The sequence below is a fragment of the Hoplias malabaricus genome, chromosome 6, assembly GCF_029633855.1.
Source record: "Hoplias malabaricus isolate fHopMal1 chromosome 6, fHopMal1.hap1, whole genome shotgun sequence".
In the NCBI taxonomy this organism is placed as follows: Eukaryota; Metazoa; Chordata; class Actinopteri; order Characiformes; family Erythrinidae; genus Hoplias; species Hoplias malabaricus.
In genome coordinates this window covers 9,090,497-9,109,307 of record NC_089805.1, presented here as the reverse complement: position 1 = coordinate 9,109,307, position 18,811 = coordinate 9,090,497, and the positions used below count along the sequence as shown (strand labels likewise).

The 18,811-nt window shown below is 42.8% G+C and overlaps 2 protein-coding genes across 2 annotated transcripts; one reads left to right on the top strand and one right to left on the bottom strand.

Moving 5' to 3' along the window:
• Positions 1-33: 33 nt before the first annotated feature.
• Positions 34-7,211, bottom strand: ppan (peter pan homolog). Its single transcript, XM_066673680.1, has 12 exons — positions 6,971-7,211; positions 6,146-6,316; positions 5,969-6,070; positions 5,172-5,222; positions 4,562-4,732; positions 3,809-3,885; positions 3,464-3,571; positions 2,185-2,308; positions 1,808-1,886; positions 1,449-1,578; positions 1,035-1,201; positions 34-728 (listed from the first exon to the last, which is right to left on the bottom strand). Exons 1-12 carry the CDS (start codon positions 6,983-6,985, stop codon positions 313-315), a joined length of 1,611 nt encoding a protein of 536 aa, XP_066529777.1. The 5' UTR covers positions 6,986-7,211; the 3' UTR covers positions 34-312.
• Positions 7,212-9,256: 2,045 nt separating this feature from the next.
• On the top strand, positions 9,257-18,586 carry angptl6 (angiopoietin-like 6). Its single transcript, XM_066673681.1, has 6 exons — positions 9,257-10,851; positions 12,106-12,243; positions 12,356-12,560; positions 15,975-16,168; positions 17,178-17,448; positions 17,724-18,586. The coding sequence occupies exons 1-6, from the start codon at positions 10,363-10,365 to the stop codon at positions 17,906-17,908; spliced, it is 1,482 nt and encodes a 493-aa protein (XP_066529778.1). The 5' UTR covers positions 9,257-10,362; the 3' UTR covers positions 17,909-18,586.
• The last annotated feature ends 225 nt before the right edge of the window (positions 18,587-18,811 follow it).

Below are 18,811 nucleotides of genomic sequence, written 5' to 3'. Positions count from 1 at the left end.
TATTTAATGAACAAATAATTCAATATGAAGCATTTCCACACATCTATCTTCTGTGAAATTATCAAAGTTAAGAACAGTCGGATTTATTCAAGTGTAGAAACATGAAAACCAGAAAGAGAGAAGATAATGGTTGTCTTCGGAAAGAATCTTGTAGACTTTTTTTTGCAGTCTTTCTGCTGCCTCAAAAGGTAGGAGTATTGCTCAACGTTGAGCAATTCTCTGTTTGGAAAAAGTTAGGCAATATCGTCAGCAAAGGTCTGTATTTAGTCAGTGCATAAATTATGACGTTAAGTGTCTCCCCGCTCTGCTCACTCAGCTCCTCCCTTTCTTCGGTCTGAAGTCCTTCTTGTTTCTGCCTCCTCTTGGCCCTGGTTTAAATCCAGACCCTGTTTTCGGTCTTTGTCCTTTCTGATTTGATCCTTTCTTTGCACCAGTTCTTTTCCCTCCAAAGCTTTCCCCACTGTTTCCTCCAAATTTCTTTCCCCCAAACCTCTTTTCACCCTTGCCCTTCCCAAACCTGCTGCCAAAACCTTCAGTTTTTCTTGCGCCGAATTTTTTGCCTCCACCCATTTTCTTCTCTCCAAACTTCTTCCCAGACAAGGTCTTGCTCGGACGCTGTGATCTTGCTTGTTCTTCACCAGAGGCTTTTGAAGTGGACAGTTTCCTCTTTTTAAAGGGTCTGGGGGGTTTGCCTGGACCATGTTTCCTCTTTGCTGTTGGGAACATGTCTGAAAGAGAAAAACACATTTGGGATGTCTTTAAAAAAAATTGAGGGATTGGTGGTGAATTACAAACGACATGAATCTCTAAATGCCCTCATGGGACACTGTCCCTAGTTCTGAGTGACTATTAACCTCACTAATTCCAAGTGTAGGCCTTTTCCTCTCAAATACTATATTTCTGGGATTTTGCAGAGTATTTAAAGTGTTCATAAATGCATATGATGAAAATGATTTTTTTAGTTACAAATAGATGCAGCTCAATTGGGGAAAATCTCAGCATAGAGAAAATTAACAAAGTTACACGACTCGTACCTTCATCAGGTTCCTGTCCGACAGCCTGTCTGTAGTATTCCGCCTCATCTTCAGACTCTTCTGCTGGAGCCTGGTCATCCTGCATCCCAGGATCCTCCACTTCACTCTCATCAGACCCTGCCCCATCCTGCGTCCTCTTCCTCTTCATTCCGTCCAGACTCTTTTTCCTGTAAAGTTTTAAAAAAGGTGCAGTCAGTCATTTCTTTCTTCTGCGTGTGTAGAACTGTATTATACTGACACCTAGTGGCCAGTTGTACCCCGTGTAGAATAAAAGATCCTAAATATAGCCAGAACATGGTCTTAAAGAACACTGCCATGTTTCTGTCAAGTGAATTCAGGTCAAATGATACAGCAAGTCTTCATTAAACAGGGCTTTTTGCTTTAGTGTTGTTAATGCCATTATAGCAGATTTACTTGTTCTCATCCCGTTGCTGCTTCTTTAGGGCTATGTTTTGCTCCTGCTTCTTTTTACGTTCAGCTTTCTCCTTGAGACGAGTCTCTTTCCTCTTCAGGATTTCCTTGAGCTCTTCTTCTGTCTTTGTAACTATGTAGAATATTAGTTTAGTTGAAAAAGGTAATGCAATACACACAAATATCCTGGAATAAACCAAACTACACATTTTCATGAATCACAGCAATGACTCAAGCATCAGATTTTTAATTCTCCATGTTTTTTTGTGGTGCCTGGCTTTTATACTTGAGACAATCTGTTTGAAAATCAGTCTGAAAGTTCTCATCTTTTGATCTTTGTGACTGTAGCAGGGGAAACTTACAGAGAGAATGATAAAGTACGTTCCCTTCTCCCATGCCTTCCACGATTTTCACCAGCTTTAGGGTCATTCTAGGGCCAATCTACAGCATTAAAAAAAGAATAAACATTGTTAGAATAGAGAGTAATCCTCAACAAGACCAATTTTAATATTCGTTTATAGAATCATATACAGCCATAGACCTCGGTTAATATAAGAGAAAACAAACCCTATAAAGAAAAACGTTAATAAGTTGTCTACACTACATTTCAAAATGCTTTTTCATTCAACTCTTATACTGTCATTTTTCCTTTAAATATTTTAACCAAGTCAGATTTGGTTTTCATTTTAAGGATCCCAAAATCCATCGTAATATTTCCTCTTTACGTGAGAAACCCCACCTCTGTGAGTCGGACAGCGCTCTGCTGTGCCCTCATGTTTCCACGGCCGGAGTAAACCTGCGGTAGCTCTGTGATGTTGTGATCCCCGTCCTGCTCGGCTTCACTCTCCGAGAGGTTCACCCCTCTATCAGAGAACAGAAGAAAAGTGAGGTTCTTAAATGGAATTTATCAAGCTCAAGACAGCTTCGAGTCAAGGCTGAAAAAGATGCATCAGAGCGTTTACTTTGAAAGATCACTGAGCACTCAATGAAGTTTAACGTGTCATCATTTGCATCAAATAAAATAAATGATAAACTCATTTCAGCAGGATTTCCCACCTAGCCTGATCACCTCCAAAAATGTATGATCTTAAAGACTAAGCACCACTTAATGGACATCCATGAATATTTCACATTATTTTAGTTACTGACATATATAAGTATGAATTAAAATGAAAATAGCAGCTTCATTTGCTTTAAAACTGACAATTTTATTAAATTGACGGAAAAACCCGAGCTCACTACGGAAATTCTTGAACGCAACCGTGACGTCACTGGTGGACAACAGCTGAACAACGCCGCGGTAAAACACAGTTATGACTGACTGTTATGACAGTATCTAGCTAAATAACCAACATTATTCATGACAATAGCCTAGCAATAAGCTAAACTCAAATTTAGAGGTACCGTTATTCTTGTAAATGTGATCGAAGTCGAATTCATCCGACTCTATAAACCTCCGTAATGCAGCTACGTAGCCGAGTATAATCTGAGCCACCGAGTTTCTTTTAACTTTAGACCAACGGTCTTTTAAACCTTATTCCTTGAATTTGTAAGAAATAACATGTTTTCTGACTATCAATAAACAGAAGTTAGGAACTCAAATTCCACTGTATTCATTTGTTTGACACTTTCATATAGCCGGTGCTTAGCCTTTAAGAGAATTATTCTGAATCTATTTAGAAAGACCTCAAAATTAATAACTTGTAATTATTATTTTTTAACAAATTAAAGAAATGAATGACCACTGACTTTTGCACAGTACACTATGTGGGTCATATATAACAAGATACAATAGAACAAACAGTGTGATCTGAGATGTATTTTTATGCTGGAAAAATGGCCTGAGAAATTTACCAGGCCCATACTTTAACATTTTCAATATTGTAAATATTACTTGCACTGCTCCAGAAATTGCTAAAAACCTAATAGAGGCGCTCACAGCCATTTTAATTAGGTAACGTTGACTTTGGTCATCCTGCTAAGTGAAAAATCCTGACTCCACACACTGACTGACTTACTTCATTAGCAGCTCACTGATATCTTCCAGTTTGCCCATGTTAGGGAGCCTCTCCTGCATTAATTTCTTCACTCCTCGGCTCATGCCCACTGGGACCACCTTAAGGCTGCTGCAGGGGTCAGGGTAAATGACACAGAGTCAGAACGCAGTACAACTCCCACAGAGGGAAGAGAGAGAAATGTAACGGGGTACATCAGTGCGTTTACTTTGAAAACAATCACTGTAAGATCATGTTTTAAAAAGTTTCATCATCTGCACCCTTAACCACTGTGCTATATTATTCCTACTCAAAACATCTGGAATTTTCTTTAGGACAATTAATGTAGCTTATAAAACTGTTACTTACTAATGACGAAATTCTACTTCTTTAGACTCTGCATCGTAATTGACCAGCACACATCTCTTTATGCTGTTGAGGCTGACCTTTAAGACAAAAGGAAATGAGGGGGGTGGGGGTTAAGTCCTCCATCAGCTGGAAAACAGTTATATCACAGGAGAGCTCCGGAGATGTTCACAGTTTCAATAAGAACATTTTGTGGTAGATAAAATTCTTTCAAGCATAATATTTGGGAAGATTCCCTTCTTTAAAAACGTTGCAACATTGATTCATTCATTTTCTGTACCATCTGCATTCTGTTCAAAGTCAGTGTGTCTGGAGACTACGCACAGTCCATCACAGGTTGCACGTTTTCAGACGCATGGACACATGCAACCCCAGTGCACCTACCAATGTGTGTTTTTCAACTGCGGGAGGAAACCCCTCCAGACACGAGTAGAACACATCACACAGACAGCGACCAAACTCAGAACCTAGGTGGTCTTTGACAGCGACTACGACCTGTTGTGCCAGTGTCGCCCAAAATATTTCAATATTTCTATGTTATCAACTTAGGTAAATAAGACAGCTACCCTGTTGACACCAGAAAATTGCTTTTAAAATGTAAATGAATGCGGATGCCACACAAAGATGTGTCTTATGTGCTACTCTTTACAATGTCTCAAATTAAAACGGCAAATATAGTGAGTAATTATGTACATTTAAGATTATTTAATTCATTTCAATCTAAAGAGTATTTATTCACTTTTAAATGAAACATACCTTGTGCACATTAATGGAGGGAAACATGTTCTGGAACATAGTGGCCATCAGTTTGACATGCATGCCTTCCAGACCAAAATTATTCAGCACCAACAGCGGGTGGTGAGTGAACTGCTGCTCATGCATCCTGTGCCTCTTCAGAGATGAAATTATATCTTTTACGAGAGAGTACTGCAAAGACAAGAAAGGGCATATGCTTTAAAATAAAGCATAGAATAATATCAACACCGCCAATTATCTATTTACAGGGGGTCCTCGACTTACGACGTTGATCCGTTCCTATGTCGCGTCGTAAACCAATTTTTGGTGCAAGTTGGAACATGCGTACTTACTGTACGTAAATAACATACTGTAAGCACTTATCCTAGCCTAACACCTACCCTCCTCGATCCTGAGCCGCGTATTCTTCCGCCACGCACCCCAAACATGAAGTTCTCGTTACGACGTTTACGATGCAAAACCACTTAAGTCGAAACATGACTTTACACAGTAAATGGGAGATGTGTCGTAACCACGAAACATCGTAACCCGAGGACCTCCTGTACTTGAATTCCCAGCCTCCAAATTTCAAACGAATCAGGGCAAGTCATAAACGAGTACAGTCCCATACCTTTGTGACCTGGAAAAACAGCGTGGGGCCTTTCGGAAGTCGTGCCAGTCTCTGAAAGCAGAAAAGCACCAAGGTAAACAAATAACACGAGTCAAACAACATTATATACAGTGTGTCTATGCATCAGAAATTGGATTCGCTTTAAGTCACTTTAACATTTTATCAATGTATTTATGCATTCAGACTTTCATTAATTCTTCATCTGCATTTCAGAACAAACACCACACTCCTTCAGAGACCTCAGTAATGAGTAAAATAATGTAAAATTGCTTCAGAGAATTATCAATTGGCATTAAACTGAATGTATTGGAGGACAAACGCATTCGTCTCTGAAAAACTTTACTACAGGCGTTGTATTTGTTTCTTTACCCGTGTTGCCTGGAAACTACCCTCTGTCGCAAATAGCACCCTACATAGTGCACTTTACAGACAACAAAATCTATACTACCACACTCAGAAAATGCATTAAATGTTAGACAGACATGTGAAGCTTAAAGGAACATTATGTAAAGGTTGGTATTTTTGCTCCAGGCCTACCCTACAGTTGCAGAGTGTAATTAACATTTACAACAATGTTTTGAAATAAAGGGGGGTGGTGTTTCCCTTCCCTCCTCCAAGAGTTACATAGTACAGTTTCAGAAGTACTGAGCCCAGAGTAGCAATGACTCTATTCTCCCGGATTGTCCTTCTTAAATTTCTTTTTTATTATTAAATATTTGAAGCTAAAAATATCTGCCTTTAACTGTGCACCAAGGTGAATATCAATCCTCTACCTTCCACACAAAACAGACACTCACCAAGTTAACGCTGGTTTGCGTTTTTGTGAAAACGAGAAAGTGTGTGACTCCCAGCGGCCCTGCTACCGTCACAAAGTCTTTCAGGGCATTTTTCTTTCGGACCTAAAAAACAAACACACACTCAGACACCAGACAACAGCTGATGTAGGAAAAACACGGCTTAAACAGAGTTAATACCTTTAAAGACTGTGCCGTGAAGGGCTCCATCACTCGTCTCATGTCTGTGACCAGCTGACCAACATTTTTACCAATTAGACCTCTGTGAAAGACAAAGGAGTGAGGGACAGCACCATACTCTTCCTCAGCCACACGGTTCGAGGTCACACGAGCCGCCTTCTGGTTCTTAGTCTGAGAGAGAGAACAAAAAACATAACATTCAACTCAAATACTTAAAGATTCAATCCTCAAATGTTCAGACATTATGGTCATTAAACCTGCATACTTAACAAGCTTCAATTAAAAAGTCCAGTAGCTTTGACCGCACCTGGTCTTATATTCATAAGGATATTATATTAATTAACACTGAATACTGAGACACTGGGGCTTCATTAAGAAAAGGTTATTGCATTCAATTGTAAGCTTTCTTAAAGCTGCACTATATAAGTGCAAAACAATATAACACTTATATAATAAGTGAAAAACAGTTGTTCACTATTAACAACTTGCCATAACTTTACACAGGCCACATCTTAAATACTTAAATACACGTTTTCCACACCAAAACACAATACAATGTATAAATCTCATTAACAGACGTAACCAACTAAAACAATTAAACAAACAAAAGCCGTTAGCGACTATACTGATAAATCACTTTACAAATGAAAAGTCCCTCCAACGACGGCTGCTGTATTTTCTCTGCTCTAATGTTAGCATAAACACGCTACTCATAAAAAGCAAGTAATACTTCTCGAAATAAACTAAATATGAATGTTTAAGGCTAAAATACCTTAAGTTAGCATAAGCATATCGCTTACAATTTTCGGAGTAGTTAAGACTTACCTTGCTTTTACCCATTCTTAAAGCAAACGAATTAAAACTACTGGTGGTTTACAGAAGAAAGACTTGCTCTAAACTTGCTCTGTGTGCTTTAGGTCTGCGGTACACCTTTTCTCAACCCGCACCTCCATCTCCACAGAGCGACTCCGTTCAAACCACGTTTCAGAAACACGCTTCACTCAGAGCCATGTGGAGCGTCACACAGCAGAGGAGCCTCCGGTTTGTCTTTACCGCCACCTACTGCCCAGGAGGCTCAACTACACCCTACAGCAGAAGACGAAATACCACGTTTCCAAAATAAGGATTAATAAAAATGAGTTTACATTTTATTTCATAGGTTTAATAATAATAATAATAATATATATATATATATATATATATTTAACGTAAGGTAATATCTAAGTATTCATACAACTCATGCGTTGGTTAACTTTATTATAATAAATTGTATTCTAATAAATTATGTATAAATAATATATTGTTATTTAATTTGAGACCGAATTAATTTATATCAGAATTTTCTTTTTTCATGAATATTTGGGTGAGTGGTTAATTGTAATGGCTTTCATAGAAACCAGGATTCAAAAATCCTCTACTAATATAGCGTTCTTTTAAAATCCATGCCCCACTGTGAAAACAGATGTCTTTTTTTTTTTTTTGTATAAACGTAAGTTTTTATATTGTCACTGACCAATGAAAAACATGCATCTCTGAAATATTAACTTTATAGTAGAAGGCAAAAACATTTATAACTTTTAATGCAAGTCAGTGTAAAAAAAAGATTTCTAAAGTAATTTTGGAGCATTTCTATTGGTTCATTCATCACAACATTTTACAAAGTGTGAAGGACAGCTGCTGAGTTCATATGATGTAGAGTAAATATATGAGTGTAATATAACTTCTTCAGGGGCCTGGATGTTGTGGGTTCGATTCCCGCTCCGGGTGACTGTCTGTGAGGAGTGTGGTGTGTTCTCCCTGTGTCTGCGTGGGTTTCTTCCAGGAGCTCCGGTTTCCTCCCACAGTCCAAAAAGACATGCTGGTAGGTGGATTGGTAACTCGTAAGTAAGTAAGTGAGTGTGTGTTGCCCTCTGAAGGACTGGCGCCCCCTCCAGGGTGTATTTCCACCTTGTGCCCAATGATTCCAGGTAGCCTCTGGACCCACTGTGACCCTAAACTGGATAAGAGTTACAGATAATTAATGAATACATCAATATAAATTAATAATCATTGTAGCTCCGAATCATATATTTAAAAAAAATGTATAATATATTTAAATATATTTTAAACATCTTAAACAACTTCAACTACATTGTGTCAGAATTTGAATATAAAAAATGGCATTCAGATCAGGTCATAGCCCTGTGTGGGCCAAGGAATGTGTGGACCTCCCACCAGGACTGATGTGGGGCTCAGGAACTGCTCTCTGGTGTCTCTGGAGTGCTTCCATACTTTTAGGATGAGTGGGAGAATAGTTTGTGATCCAGAACCAATCTTTCAACATCAGTACTTGACCTCACTAATAATTATTAGTCTCTAAGTGCAGTTAAAAGGTCCAAAGTGTTATTTCGTATCCTCTTCCTCGATTTTGTAAACTGCAGGAGTAGCTGTTTTACTGACTGAAACGTTAACCCCAAACTCTGTCTGATGAAGATAGTGGAGGCACTGTGGAGGTCAGGGTGGTGAAGGAGCAGAGAGGAGGGAGGAGGTGTTATTAGGCTGCTTTGTAATTACTCTGCTCTTTTGTTTGGAGGGTTCGGGACAGGGGCTGATCTGGCTTTTTTAAAACCTGACTGTCAGTGTGTCGCTCACTCCCATCCTGCTCTTTACTGCAGAATGTGTTAGCACAGGGCTTCAGTAGAGTAGAGGAGTGAAGGGGGGCTTCCTAACTGCTTGTATTTTCCACTTCAATCTTATTTAATTCTCCATTTTGAGTCGAAGGGAGCTGTATTTCTTATATTGACCTCCTCATTGGATATCCACAAGAATCACCATATTTTGGCCTTCCACATATAGAGGTAAGACATGTTTCCTACAACTCTCTATTCTGTCTGTTAAAAATAGTTATTTTAGGGCCCAATATTTTAAGTTCAAATTATTTACATTTGCTTGTATGGCATTTGGCAGACGCTCTATTGCAGAGTGACTTACGTTGCTAATTATTAGGGTACAGAGTTGAAGCTCATTTAGTGTTTGGAGTCTAGCCCAAGGACATTTTTCGTTGTTGTTGTTGTTGTTGTTGTAGCATGATGCTGGTATCCAAGCAGGGAATCAAACCATAGTCTTCTGCACCCAGCTGCGCTTCCCACTGCCCTACACCAACCACTCAAGTGCATTATGTTTCTAATAATGTTTGGGTGGTGGAGATTAAACTCTGAATCTCCAAGGGCTGGCTCCTCGGACCTTTGTTCCTCTTAATCCTAGGCTTAAAAGGCTTTGAGTGGTAAATTCAGCTTAATATTAAACTTCAGCCCTACTCAAGATTATATTATAATATTTTTAAAGCACTCACATTACAGCAGTTAATCTGTTACTGAATAATTTATAAACGGTTAAAGTTCAATTATGTAAAACCAAATGGAGAGTTTATTCTGGATGTGTATTAACAGTGAACCATGGACAGGGAGAGAGTGTTGGCTTGAGTTACTGTGTTGTTGACCATGGTCTTGCTTATGTTGACTTGCTAATTAAGCCGGCAAGAGGCTTAGGACTCCCACAGTTAAACAGGAACATCTGGCAAGCATCAATGCCATGGGAACTTCAAGCTAGAGTTGGAAACATTGGTGTTGACTGTTAGAACTGTAATATGTATATGGATGGTCAATATTTACCACTACAGGACAACTCCTTACACTCCAGGTATGAAACTATAGTTATGTTGATATTTTTCATTGTCTTGTACTTTGCTGTGCTGCTGCTACTGTTTACAATTTGAACAATTAAAAGAACACTAGGTAAGGTTTTGGTGTTTCTGCTCCTGGGCGCCCCCTGCAGCTGCAGAGTGTAATTCATTTTACAGCACTGTCCTGAAATCAAGTGAGGAGGGGTAGGGATTACATAGTGCAGTTTCTGCAGTGCTATGACAGGTCAGTGGAGCTTCACAGTGATTTTGAAACTGTAATTTTAAAGTAAATATAATACATAGTGTTCCAGAGAGGGCTTTTACTGAGATAAATCACTGCTGTACTTCGTAATCTCTGTTGCTAGAAAAGTAATAATGCATTCTGGGTATTGTAGTGGGACTGTAAAAATGGATGAGAGCAAGGTATATAATACATGGCAGAATATTGAACGGTAAATAGCATGTATACTTGGGACGACCTTGATGTTCTGATTTATCTTCTTCAAGGTGTGTTTCACTTCATCGAATCCTACCATAGATTAAAGGAGTTCCACCCATGGAAACCAAGGTCACGTATGTGTTATTGCTGCTGGTGGGTTCGGTGATCTTGGGTGTGGAGGGCCGTGGAGAGGCTCTTCATCCTGACGGCTCTAAAAGTGAAGGCGCACAGAAACGTCCGTCCCGATCTTCTGAGCCCAAAGCCGGAAGATGCTCCTACACCTTCATCGTACCTCAGCAGAAGCTGAAGGGGGCGCTGTGCGTGAGCACGGAGACAGCCAGGGCTAATAGCTCAGAGACTGCAGCTTTAAGGGCGCTGCTGAGCCGGCAGCAGCAGCAGCTGGAACAGCTGGAGAGCCTCCGCGGTAGACTGGAGCAGGCGGGGGCGCTGGCGAGCGAGGTCAGTGTCCTGCGCAAAGAGAGCAGCAACATGAACTCACGCATCACTCAACTGTACGCCCAGCTACTGCACGAGATCACGCACAAACAGGACCAGGCCCTGGAGCAGAGGCGTCTTGAGGGTCTGCTCATCAATACAACTGCACAGGTGACCAGAGTAGGGAAAGCATCAAGTAGAAGAAACTTTCATTATTAAAGATCAGACACACACACACACACACACACACACACACACACACACACACCAGAGAAGCCAGTCATAATGACTGTGGAGCATTTAGGGGTTAGATGCCTTGCTTAAGGGCATTTTAGCTGTGGATGTTGAGGGAGGAGAAAGTGCCATTCCTTCATTTATCCCACACACATTCAGTCATTTTTACAGTGAACTTCCAGTCTTAAGCCTGCAGCTGTATCCCTTATGTCACAGCTGCCCCGGACGGTTAATCTAGTATAATTTTAGTAATTCCACAAGTAATCTGAAATTTTGAGGAAGGAATATATGACTGTCTGTGAGGAGTATGGTGTGTTCTCTCTGTGTCTGCGTGGGTTTCCTCCCGGTGACTGTCTGTGAGGAGTGTGGTGTGTTCTCTGTGTCTGCGTGGGTTTCCTCCGGGTGACTGTCTGTGAGGAGTGTGGTGTGTTCTCCCTGTGTCTGCGTGGGTTTCCTCCGGGTGACTGTCTGTGAGGAGTGTGGTGTGTTCTCCCTGTGTCTGCGTGGGTTTCCTCCGGGTGACTGTCTGTGAGGAGTGTGGTGTGTTCTCTCTGTGTCTGCGTGGGTTTCCTCCGGGTGACTGTCTGTGAGGAGTGTGGTGTGTTCTCCCTGTGTCTGCGTGGGTTTCCTCCGGGTGACTGTCTGTGAAGAGTGTGGTGTGTTCTCTCTGTGTTTGCGTGGGTTTCCTCCGGGTGACTGTCTGTGAGGAGTGTGGTGTGTTCTCTCTGTGTCTGCGTGGGTTTCCTCTGGGTGACTGTCTGTGAGGAGTGTGGTGTGTTCTCTCTGTGTCTGCGTGGGTTTCCTCTGGGTGACTGTCTGTGAGGAATCCATGGTCATTAAAATTTTTGTTTTTGTAGCAATTGCAACAAAAGTAACGATTGAAACAGGGTGAGGTTTTTCACTTTCCACCACCATTAGAAAATTAAACGCAGGATTAGCAAATCATATCCATACTGAGAGTTTTTAATGCAGTGTGAACATAGGCATGGTCTGGGAAACTGGTTTTAAGTGTTTCAATACTCCTGAACTATGACTCTACAGGTCTTCAGTTTGGGTCATAACTGTTAATACTTTGCCTTAGGCCTTTGTTGTTGCGACAGATGCTAACTAAAGCCCATATAAGATTTCATATTCTATGCAATATAATCTCTGATGTGTGACAGTTGCTCCTTTCCTCTAAAATGACCACAGGTGCTCCAGCTAACCAACAGCTACAGAGATTTAGAGAGGAAATATGAGGCTCTGTCCACTCTGGTGAGCAATCAGAGTGAGCTGATGACACGCTTGGAGAAAAACTGCCAGCTCAGCGACGCTGCCAAAGCACAGCAGGTGAGGAGCGTCCAACTAGAGTGAAAAATACAGGAAATATTAAGAGATACATGCAAAAGAATATGACTTCCCATTATGTTACTCATGCATAAATTGGCCCTGACCCTTACAGCAAGCTGCCTCAACAGCTGATCCGTCCGTCCGGCTGAAGTACAACGGCTCTGAGTCTAAACACACGGTCAGCAACATTCAAAGAGACCAGAGCGCCACCTTACACCAGGAGAAGACAGTGCAGGGGGTTCAGGAGTTCTTCACCCCCTCATCAGAGCTTCCTACAGATGTACCTTTCATCAGTTTCCCGGTCACCAAGACTCCAGGTACAGTCAACACACACCACCAGCTTCTACCCTTTGAAAAGGCTACACTGGGTGCTGGATGATTAATTCAGTATCCCAACCTCCAATCCAGTTCCTCCCAGGGGTATTGGATGATGCTCCATCAATACAGAAAATACAGCTTTAACGCTCCCCAGCCCAGTACCGGGGAGGTTTATTTTATAAATCGGTTTCTACGCTAGCAGTCAAAACAAAAACATCACAACAATAAAAAAGAATGATAATCTGATTAGACTCATGGATGCTAACAAAATATCACTGTGCACATGGAGCTATGTGTAAATGCATCATATTTGATGCTAAAGCTCTGTGTGTCAGTAACATTTGACCCACAGAAGCTTCAACAAAGCTTGACCAGAGACAGCTGCACCCAGTAAACTCTCCCTGTGTGTGTCTCTCTCTCTCACACACACACACAAAATAAATGTAATCACCACTGTCCGTACAGTATTGTGCAGGGGCTTTGAACAGGAACCTGATGACAGCCATCATTCACTTGTGCCTCTGTATCTGCAGTGGGAAATTACAGGGCAGAAAGACTAAGGTGGTCGTTCATTTATCAGCCCCACATTTCTTAAGTAATCAGACGCAGTAGCTTTTGCAGCAAGAGAGCAGAGCAATGAGAAATACCAGTAACAGTTATTGTACAGTTCTAGCGGTTCTGGGTTGATTGCATATATATTTATATTCCTTTCTCCAAATGTATACTGCATAGAAACAAAGACACAAAATGAGTACTGAGTAGTAGGACGCATATTCAGAATGAATTTAGAGTCATATTGCAGAGTTACTGTGGAGAAACTAACTGAGCTGAAGGAGAAAATGACTGATATATATTTGGATCAGAAGAAGGAAACAAAGTAAATGCAGTAATAATATGATCATTCATTTATTGATAATCTGTAAGCGCTTATCCAATTCATTGTCACGGTGGGTCCAGAGCCTACCTGATATCATTGGGCGCAAGGCAGGGAATACACCCTGGAGGGGGCGCCAGTCCTTCACAGGGCAACACACACACACACACACACACATTCACTCACACCTACGGACACATTTGAGTCACCAATCCACCTACCAAATCCCAATCCACAACCAGAGCACCCGGAGGAAACCCACACAGACACGGGGAGAACACACCACACTCCTCACAGACAGTCACCCGGAGGAAACCCACGCAGACACAGGGAGAACACACCACACTCCTCACAGACAGTCACCCGGAGGAAACCCACGCAGACACAGGGAGAACACACCACACTCCTCACAGACAGTCACCCGGAGGAAACCCACGCAGACACAGGGAGAACACACCACACTCCTCACAGACAGTCACCCGGAGGAAACCCACGCAGACACAGGGAGAACACACCACACTCCTCACAGACAGTCACCCGGAGGAAACCCACGCAGACACAGGGAGAACACACCACACTCCACACAGGGAGAACACACCACACTCCTCACAGACAGTCACCCAGAGGAAACCCACGCAAACACAGGGAGAACACACCACACTCCACACAGGGAGAACACACCACACTCCTCACAGACAGTCACCCGGAGGAAACCCACGCAGACACAGGGAGAACACACCACACTCCACACAGGGAGAACACACCACACTCCTCACAGACAGTCACCCGGAGGAAACCCACGCAGACACAGGGAGAACACACCACACTCCTCACAGACAGTCACCGGGAGGAAACCCACGCAGACACAGGGAGAACACACCACACTCCACACAGGGAGAACACACCACACTCCTCACAGACAGTCACCGGGAGGAAACCCACGCAGACACAGGGAGAACACACCACACTCCACACAGGGAGAACACACCACACTCCTCACAGACAGTCACCCGGAGGAAACCCACGCAGACACAGGGAGAACACACCACACTCCTCACAGACAGTCACCGGGAGGAAACCCACGCAGACACAGGGAGAACACACCACACTCCACACAGGGAGAACACACCACACTCCTCACAGACAGTCACCTGGAGGAAACCCACGCAGATACAGGGAGAACACACCACACTCCTCCCAGACAGTCACCTGGAGGAAACCCACGCAGACACAGGGAGAACACACCACACTCCTCACAGACAGTCACCCGGAGCAAGAATCGAACCCACAACCTCCAGGCCCCTGGAGCTGTGTGACTACCTGCTGCGCCACCGTGTCTCCATAATATGATCAGATTTTTCATAAAATAAAAATATAAATCTCTAACCGCAGCAGATGGATTACTGGAGTAAGAAGCAGTTTATTAATAGCACTGAAGAGTCTGTTGGGATTACCACAGCCATCATTAATCCAATGAGTTTAATAAAAGCTCTTTCAGATTCGCTCACCAAATTATTGTCCATCTGATACTGACCGTATAATTGATTATTAACAGTAAGGAAAGTTGTCTCCCACTTGTTTCAAGATCAGAAAACAAACCCAATAAAGATCTCACTGTTGTGAACACCCACGCTGCCAGCGGCATGATGTTCAGAAGCAGAAATAGAAAAGGGTTCATAATCAGTTTAAAATGAGTTTAAATCCCTGTAAGTGATCACCCACTTGAAAAGGAAGTGGTGACTGGCGTATTTCAGTTCAGATTGACCTTTTGTTGTGAGTAGGAAATGTGGAATCCATGTAATCTCATTGAAGCAGACTGCAGTGTGACTTGAGGGACAGTATATGTGCCTTATAAAACCTTGAGCATTCATTTATAAAGCTTTATGAACACTGGATTCCTAGGAAGCCTTACCTCAAGATGTTTCTGTGTGAGTTGAGTAATGAATGAATGATGTTCGATATCAGACATGTTCCTTATGGGCTTTGAGGCTGAATGCCATTGGACATTCCTCTGCAGTAAACAGATAAGACGGGAGCTGGGAGATAGGTTGTGTGTATACAGACCTCGACCTTGCCAGGGATTTGATAAACAGCAGAATTCCAAGGCATCCCTTGTAATCTACTCTGCTCCTCCGCTCCATCTACTCATTAGACAGCTCCCTTGCGCTTCGTCGGTAACACTCACTTAGCGTACATGCTCATTATCAGCACAGACCAGCTGGAGAATTCCAGCCCTGAATGTATAGATGGTCAGTCCTGAGTTCACAGGAGGCTTAAAGGAGAGGCCTACAATCACAGACCAATATAAACGAGTGTAAAGGGTAGACAAGCATTAAATATAAACATTTTAATTCAGTTCTTCCAGAAGGGAACTGGCCACACTGATATCATTGTCTCCCTAAAATAATCCTCTGACTGAAGACTGCTTTGGTTGGTGTCTGATGTGTCTTCTCTCATACCTTGCATGCAAAACTGCTCTACAAAAGCTGTAGCCCTACCACCATCCCAAAAGCCTGAGTGAATGTGCCTCTCTCTTTAGGTCCGTGGAGGGACTGCCAGCATGTACTAGACTCAGGTGAAAGCACCAGTGGCATCTACCTGCTTCGTCCACGCCAGTCCAACCGCTTGCTGCAGGCCTGGTGTGAGCATGGCCGAGCCCACGGCGGCTGGACAGTCATCCAGAGGAGACAGGACGGATCCGTCAACTTCTTCAGAAACTGGGAGCAGTACAAGGTCAGCCTCGCTCGCTCACTCTCTCCACAGATCATATGAAGCTTGTGCTGTTGATGTGGTGTGGACGTAACGTATGCGACAATTATTAAATTATATAATCTTAAGTCAACTTGAGACAACAACGTGAGCCACATTCACTTTTGGCTGAACATCATTTTCATTCATTCATTCATTCATTATCTATAAACACTTATCCAGTTCAGGGTCGCGGTGGGTCCAGAGCCTACCTGGAATCATTGGGCGCAAGGCGGGAATACACCCTGGAGGGGGCGCCAGTCCTTCACAGGGCAACAGACACACACTTGCACATTCACTCACACACTCACACCTACGGACACTTTTGAGTTGCCAATCCACAGGCCAATGTGTGTTTGGACTGTGGAAGGAAACCGGAGCACCCAGAGGAAACCCACAAAGACACAGTTAGAACACACCACACTCCTTACAGACAGTCACCCGGAGGAAACCCACAAAGACACAGTTAGAACACACCACACTCCTTACAGACAGTCACCCGGAGGAAACCCACGCAGACACAGTTAGAACACACCACACTCCTTACAGACAGTCACCCGGAGGAAACCCACGCAGACACAGGGAGAACACACCACACTCTTCACAGACAGTCACCCGGAGGAAACCCACACAGACACAGTTAGAACACACCACACTCCTCACAGACAGTCACCCAGAGGAAACCCACGCAGACACAGGGAGAACACACCACACTCCTCATAGACAGTCACCCGGAGGAAACCCCTGCAGACACAGGGAGAACACACCACACTCTTCACAGACAGTCACCCGGAGGAAACCCACGCAGACACAGGGAGAACACACCACACTCCTCACAGACAGTCACCAGGAGCGGGACTTGAACCCACAACCTCCAGGTCCCTGGAGCTGTGTGACTGCGACACTACCTGCTACGCCACTGTGCCGCAACATCGTTTTATTATTATTATTATTATTATTATTATATTATTATTATTTGTTTTTTTCTCCACAGCAAGGTTTTGGGAATCTGGATGGTGAGTACTGGCTGGGTCTGGAGCACCTCTACTGGCTGACTTCTCAAGCCTCTTACAAGCTACAAGTGGTCATGGAGGACTGGCAGGGCCGGCAGGTGTTCGCTGAGTATGATGAGTTTCGCGTGGAGCCCGAGAGCGATTCGTACCGCCTGAGGCTGGGCAGTTACCGAGGCAATGCTGGAGACTCCCTCTCATGGCACAGCAACAAGGCTTTCACCACTTTGGACCGCGATAAAGATGCCTACGCAGGTAGACCGCTCTAAGATGGGATTTCAGTCTATACGGTTTTTATACAGAATGCCAGAGAGAGTTGCATTCCCCCACAATAGTAGAAGTTCCCTTTAAGAACTGATTTTGCTCTTCTCTAAAGCTACAGTTTGGGGAGATATGAGGTTTCATTCTGAAAGTGATTATTTATATCCCAGTTACACCTGTAATGAGGCCAATGAAACCTCTCAGTTAATTGTATTGATTTTAATTAAGAGTTAACTAGTGTTCTTAAAAATGTGGACATCTTCCTGTAGGTAACTGTGCTCACTACCAGAAGGGAGGCTGGTGGTACCACATGTGTGCCCACTCTAACCTGAATGGAGTGTGGTACAGAGGAGGTCATTACAGAAGCCGCTACCAGGATGGAGTCTACTGGGCTGAGTTCCACGGAGGCTCCTACTCCCTCAAGAAAGTGGCCATGATGATCCGACCCATTTAACTACAGCCAGTGAAAATAAGATGGACAAAATGACATCAGACAGGATGTGTTCATTTGGGCAGATCATCCACTTATAGTACACAAAGTAATCTAACAAACTATACCACATTTCTGTTTCTCAGGAGACATATCAGAGAGGTAAGAAGGAAATACATGATTAAAAATACAGAGGAATGGGACTCCTAACAAACACACAAGACCTGCTAGAGCAAACCTGGAGGCCGAACATTGGTGACGTGAACTGACATTGGGCAATGTTTAACTTTATGCAGATTAGATGCAAAGTGATGTGGTGCTTATTAATGAGAGTCAAGCACGTGGTACATGCTTTACATTTGTATGGCATATATATGACCTCTGTGCCTGAATGACGTCTCCACTTGAGAGCCTGATGTTTGACGGTATACCCTTGCACTTTATGAAATCCTTTTCAGTGGGGAGTTTTGCCACATCACACCACAGATCAGTCAAACAGACTGAGACATGTCTGGTTCAAAATGAAGAGAAGCAGATTATTTACTTAAATTCCTTCACATCAGAGAAACACCCACGTGGCCAGCAGAGCCAAGAAGATCTCTGTACCTAATCGCATTGTGTGTGTATGTGTGTGTGCATTTAGTCTTTTCTTACACTAAATTCTCTCATATTCCTTTTTATATTTCGTTTTGTAAATCTTTTTTAATGCCAAATTAAAATAATGCTGTTATGAACTAGTGGGAAGTGCATGTTTGATTGGCAGGGCTTCTTGTTTTTGGCGGTTTTCCGTACCGTGCAACATTTCCTGTTTAGCGGTGCAACGTACGTCTTAGAGGCATCAGAAGCTACATCTGAGCTGTGCGTAGAATTCTGGACTTCCACTTCTAGACTTTTATTTATTTTATTTTAATTATTTAGAATTTTCCC

Excerpts from the sequence above, each read along its gene's own strand:
- ppan (XM_066673680.1), bottom strand. Across the intron at positions 3,572-3,808 it reads GAAGTAGAATTTCGTCATTA|CAGCCTTAAGGTGGTCCCAG; the intron begins GTAAGTAACAGT and ends TGACCCCTGCAG. Across the intron at positions 2,309-3,463 it reads ATCAGTGAGCTGCTAATGAA|AGGGGTGAACCTCTCGGAGA; the intron begins GTAAGTCAGTCA and ends GTTCTCTGATAG.
- angptl6 (XM_066673681.1), top strand. The coding sequence starts at position 10,363 with ATGGAAACCAAGGTCACGTATGTGTTATTGCTGCTGGTGGGTTCGGTG. Across the intron at positions 16,169-17,177 it reads GAAACTGGGAGCAGTACAAG|CAAGGTTTTGGGAATCTGGA; the intron begins GTCAGCCTCGCT and ends TTTTCTCCACAG. Across the intron at positions 17,449-17,723 it reads CGATAAAGATGCCTACGCAG|GTAACTGTGCTCACTACCAG; the intron begins GTAGACCGCTCT and ends ATCTTCCTGTAG.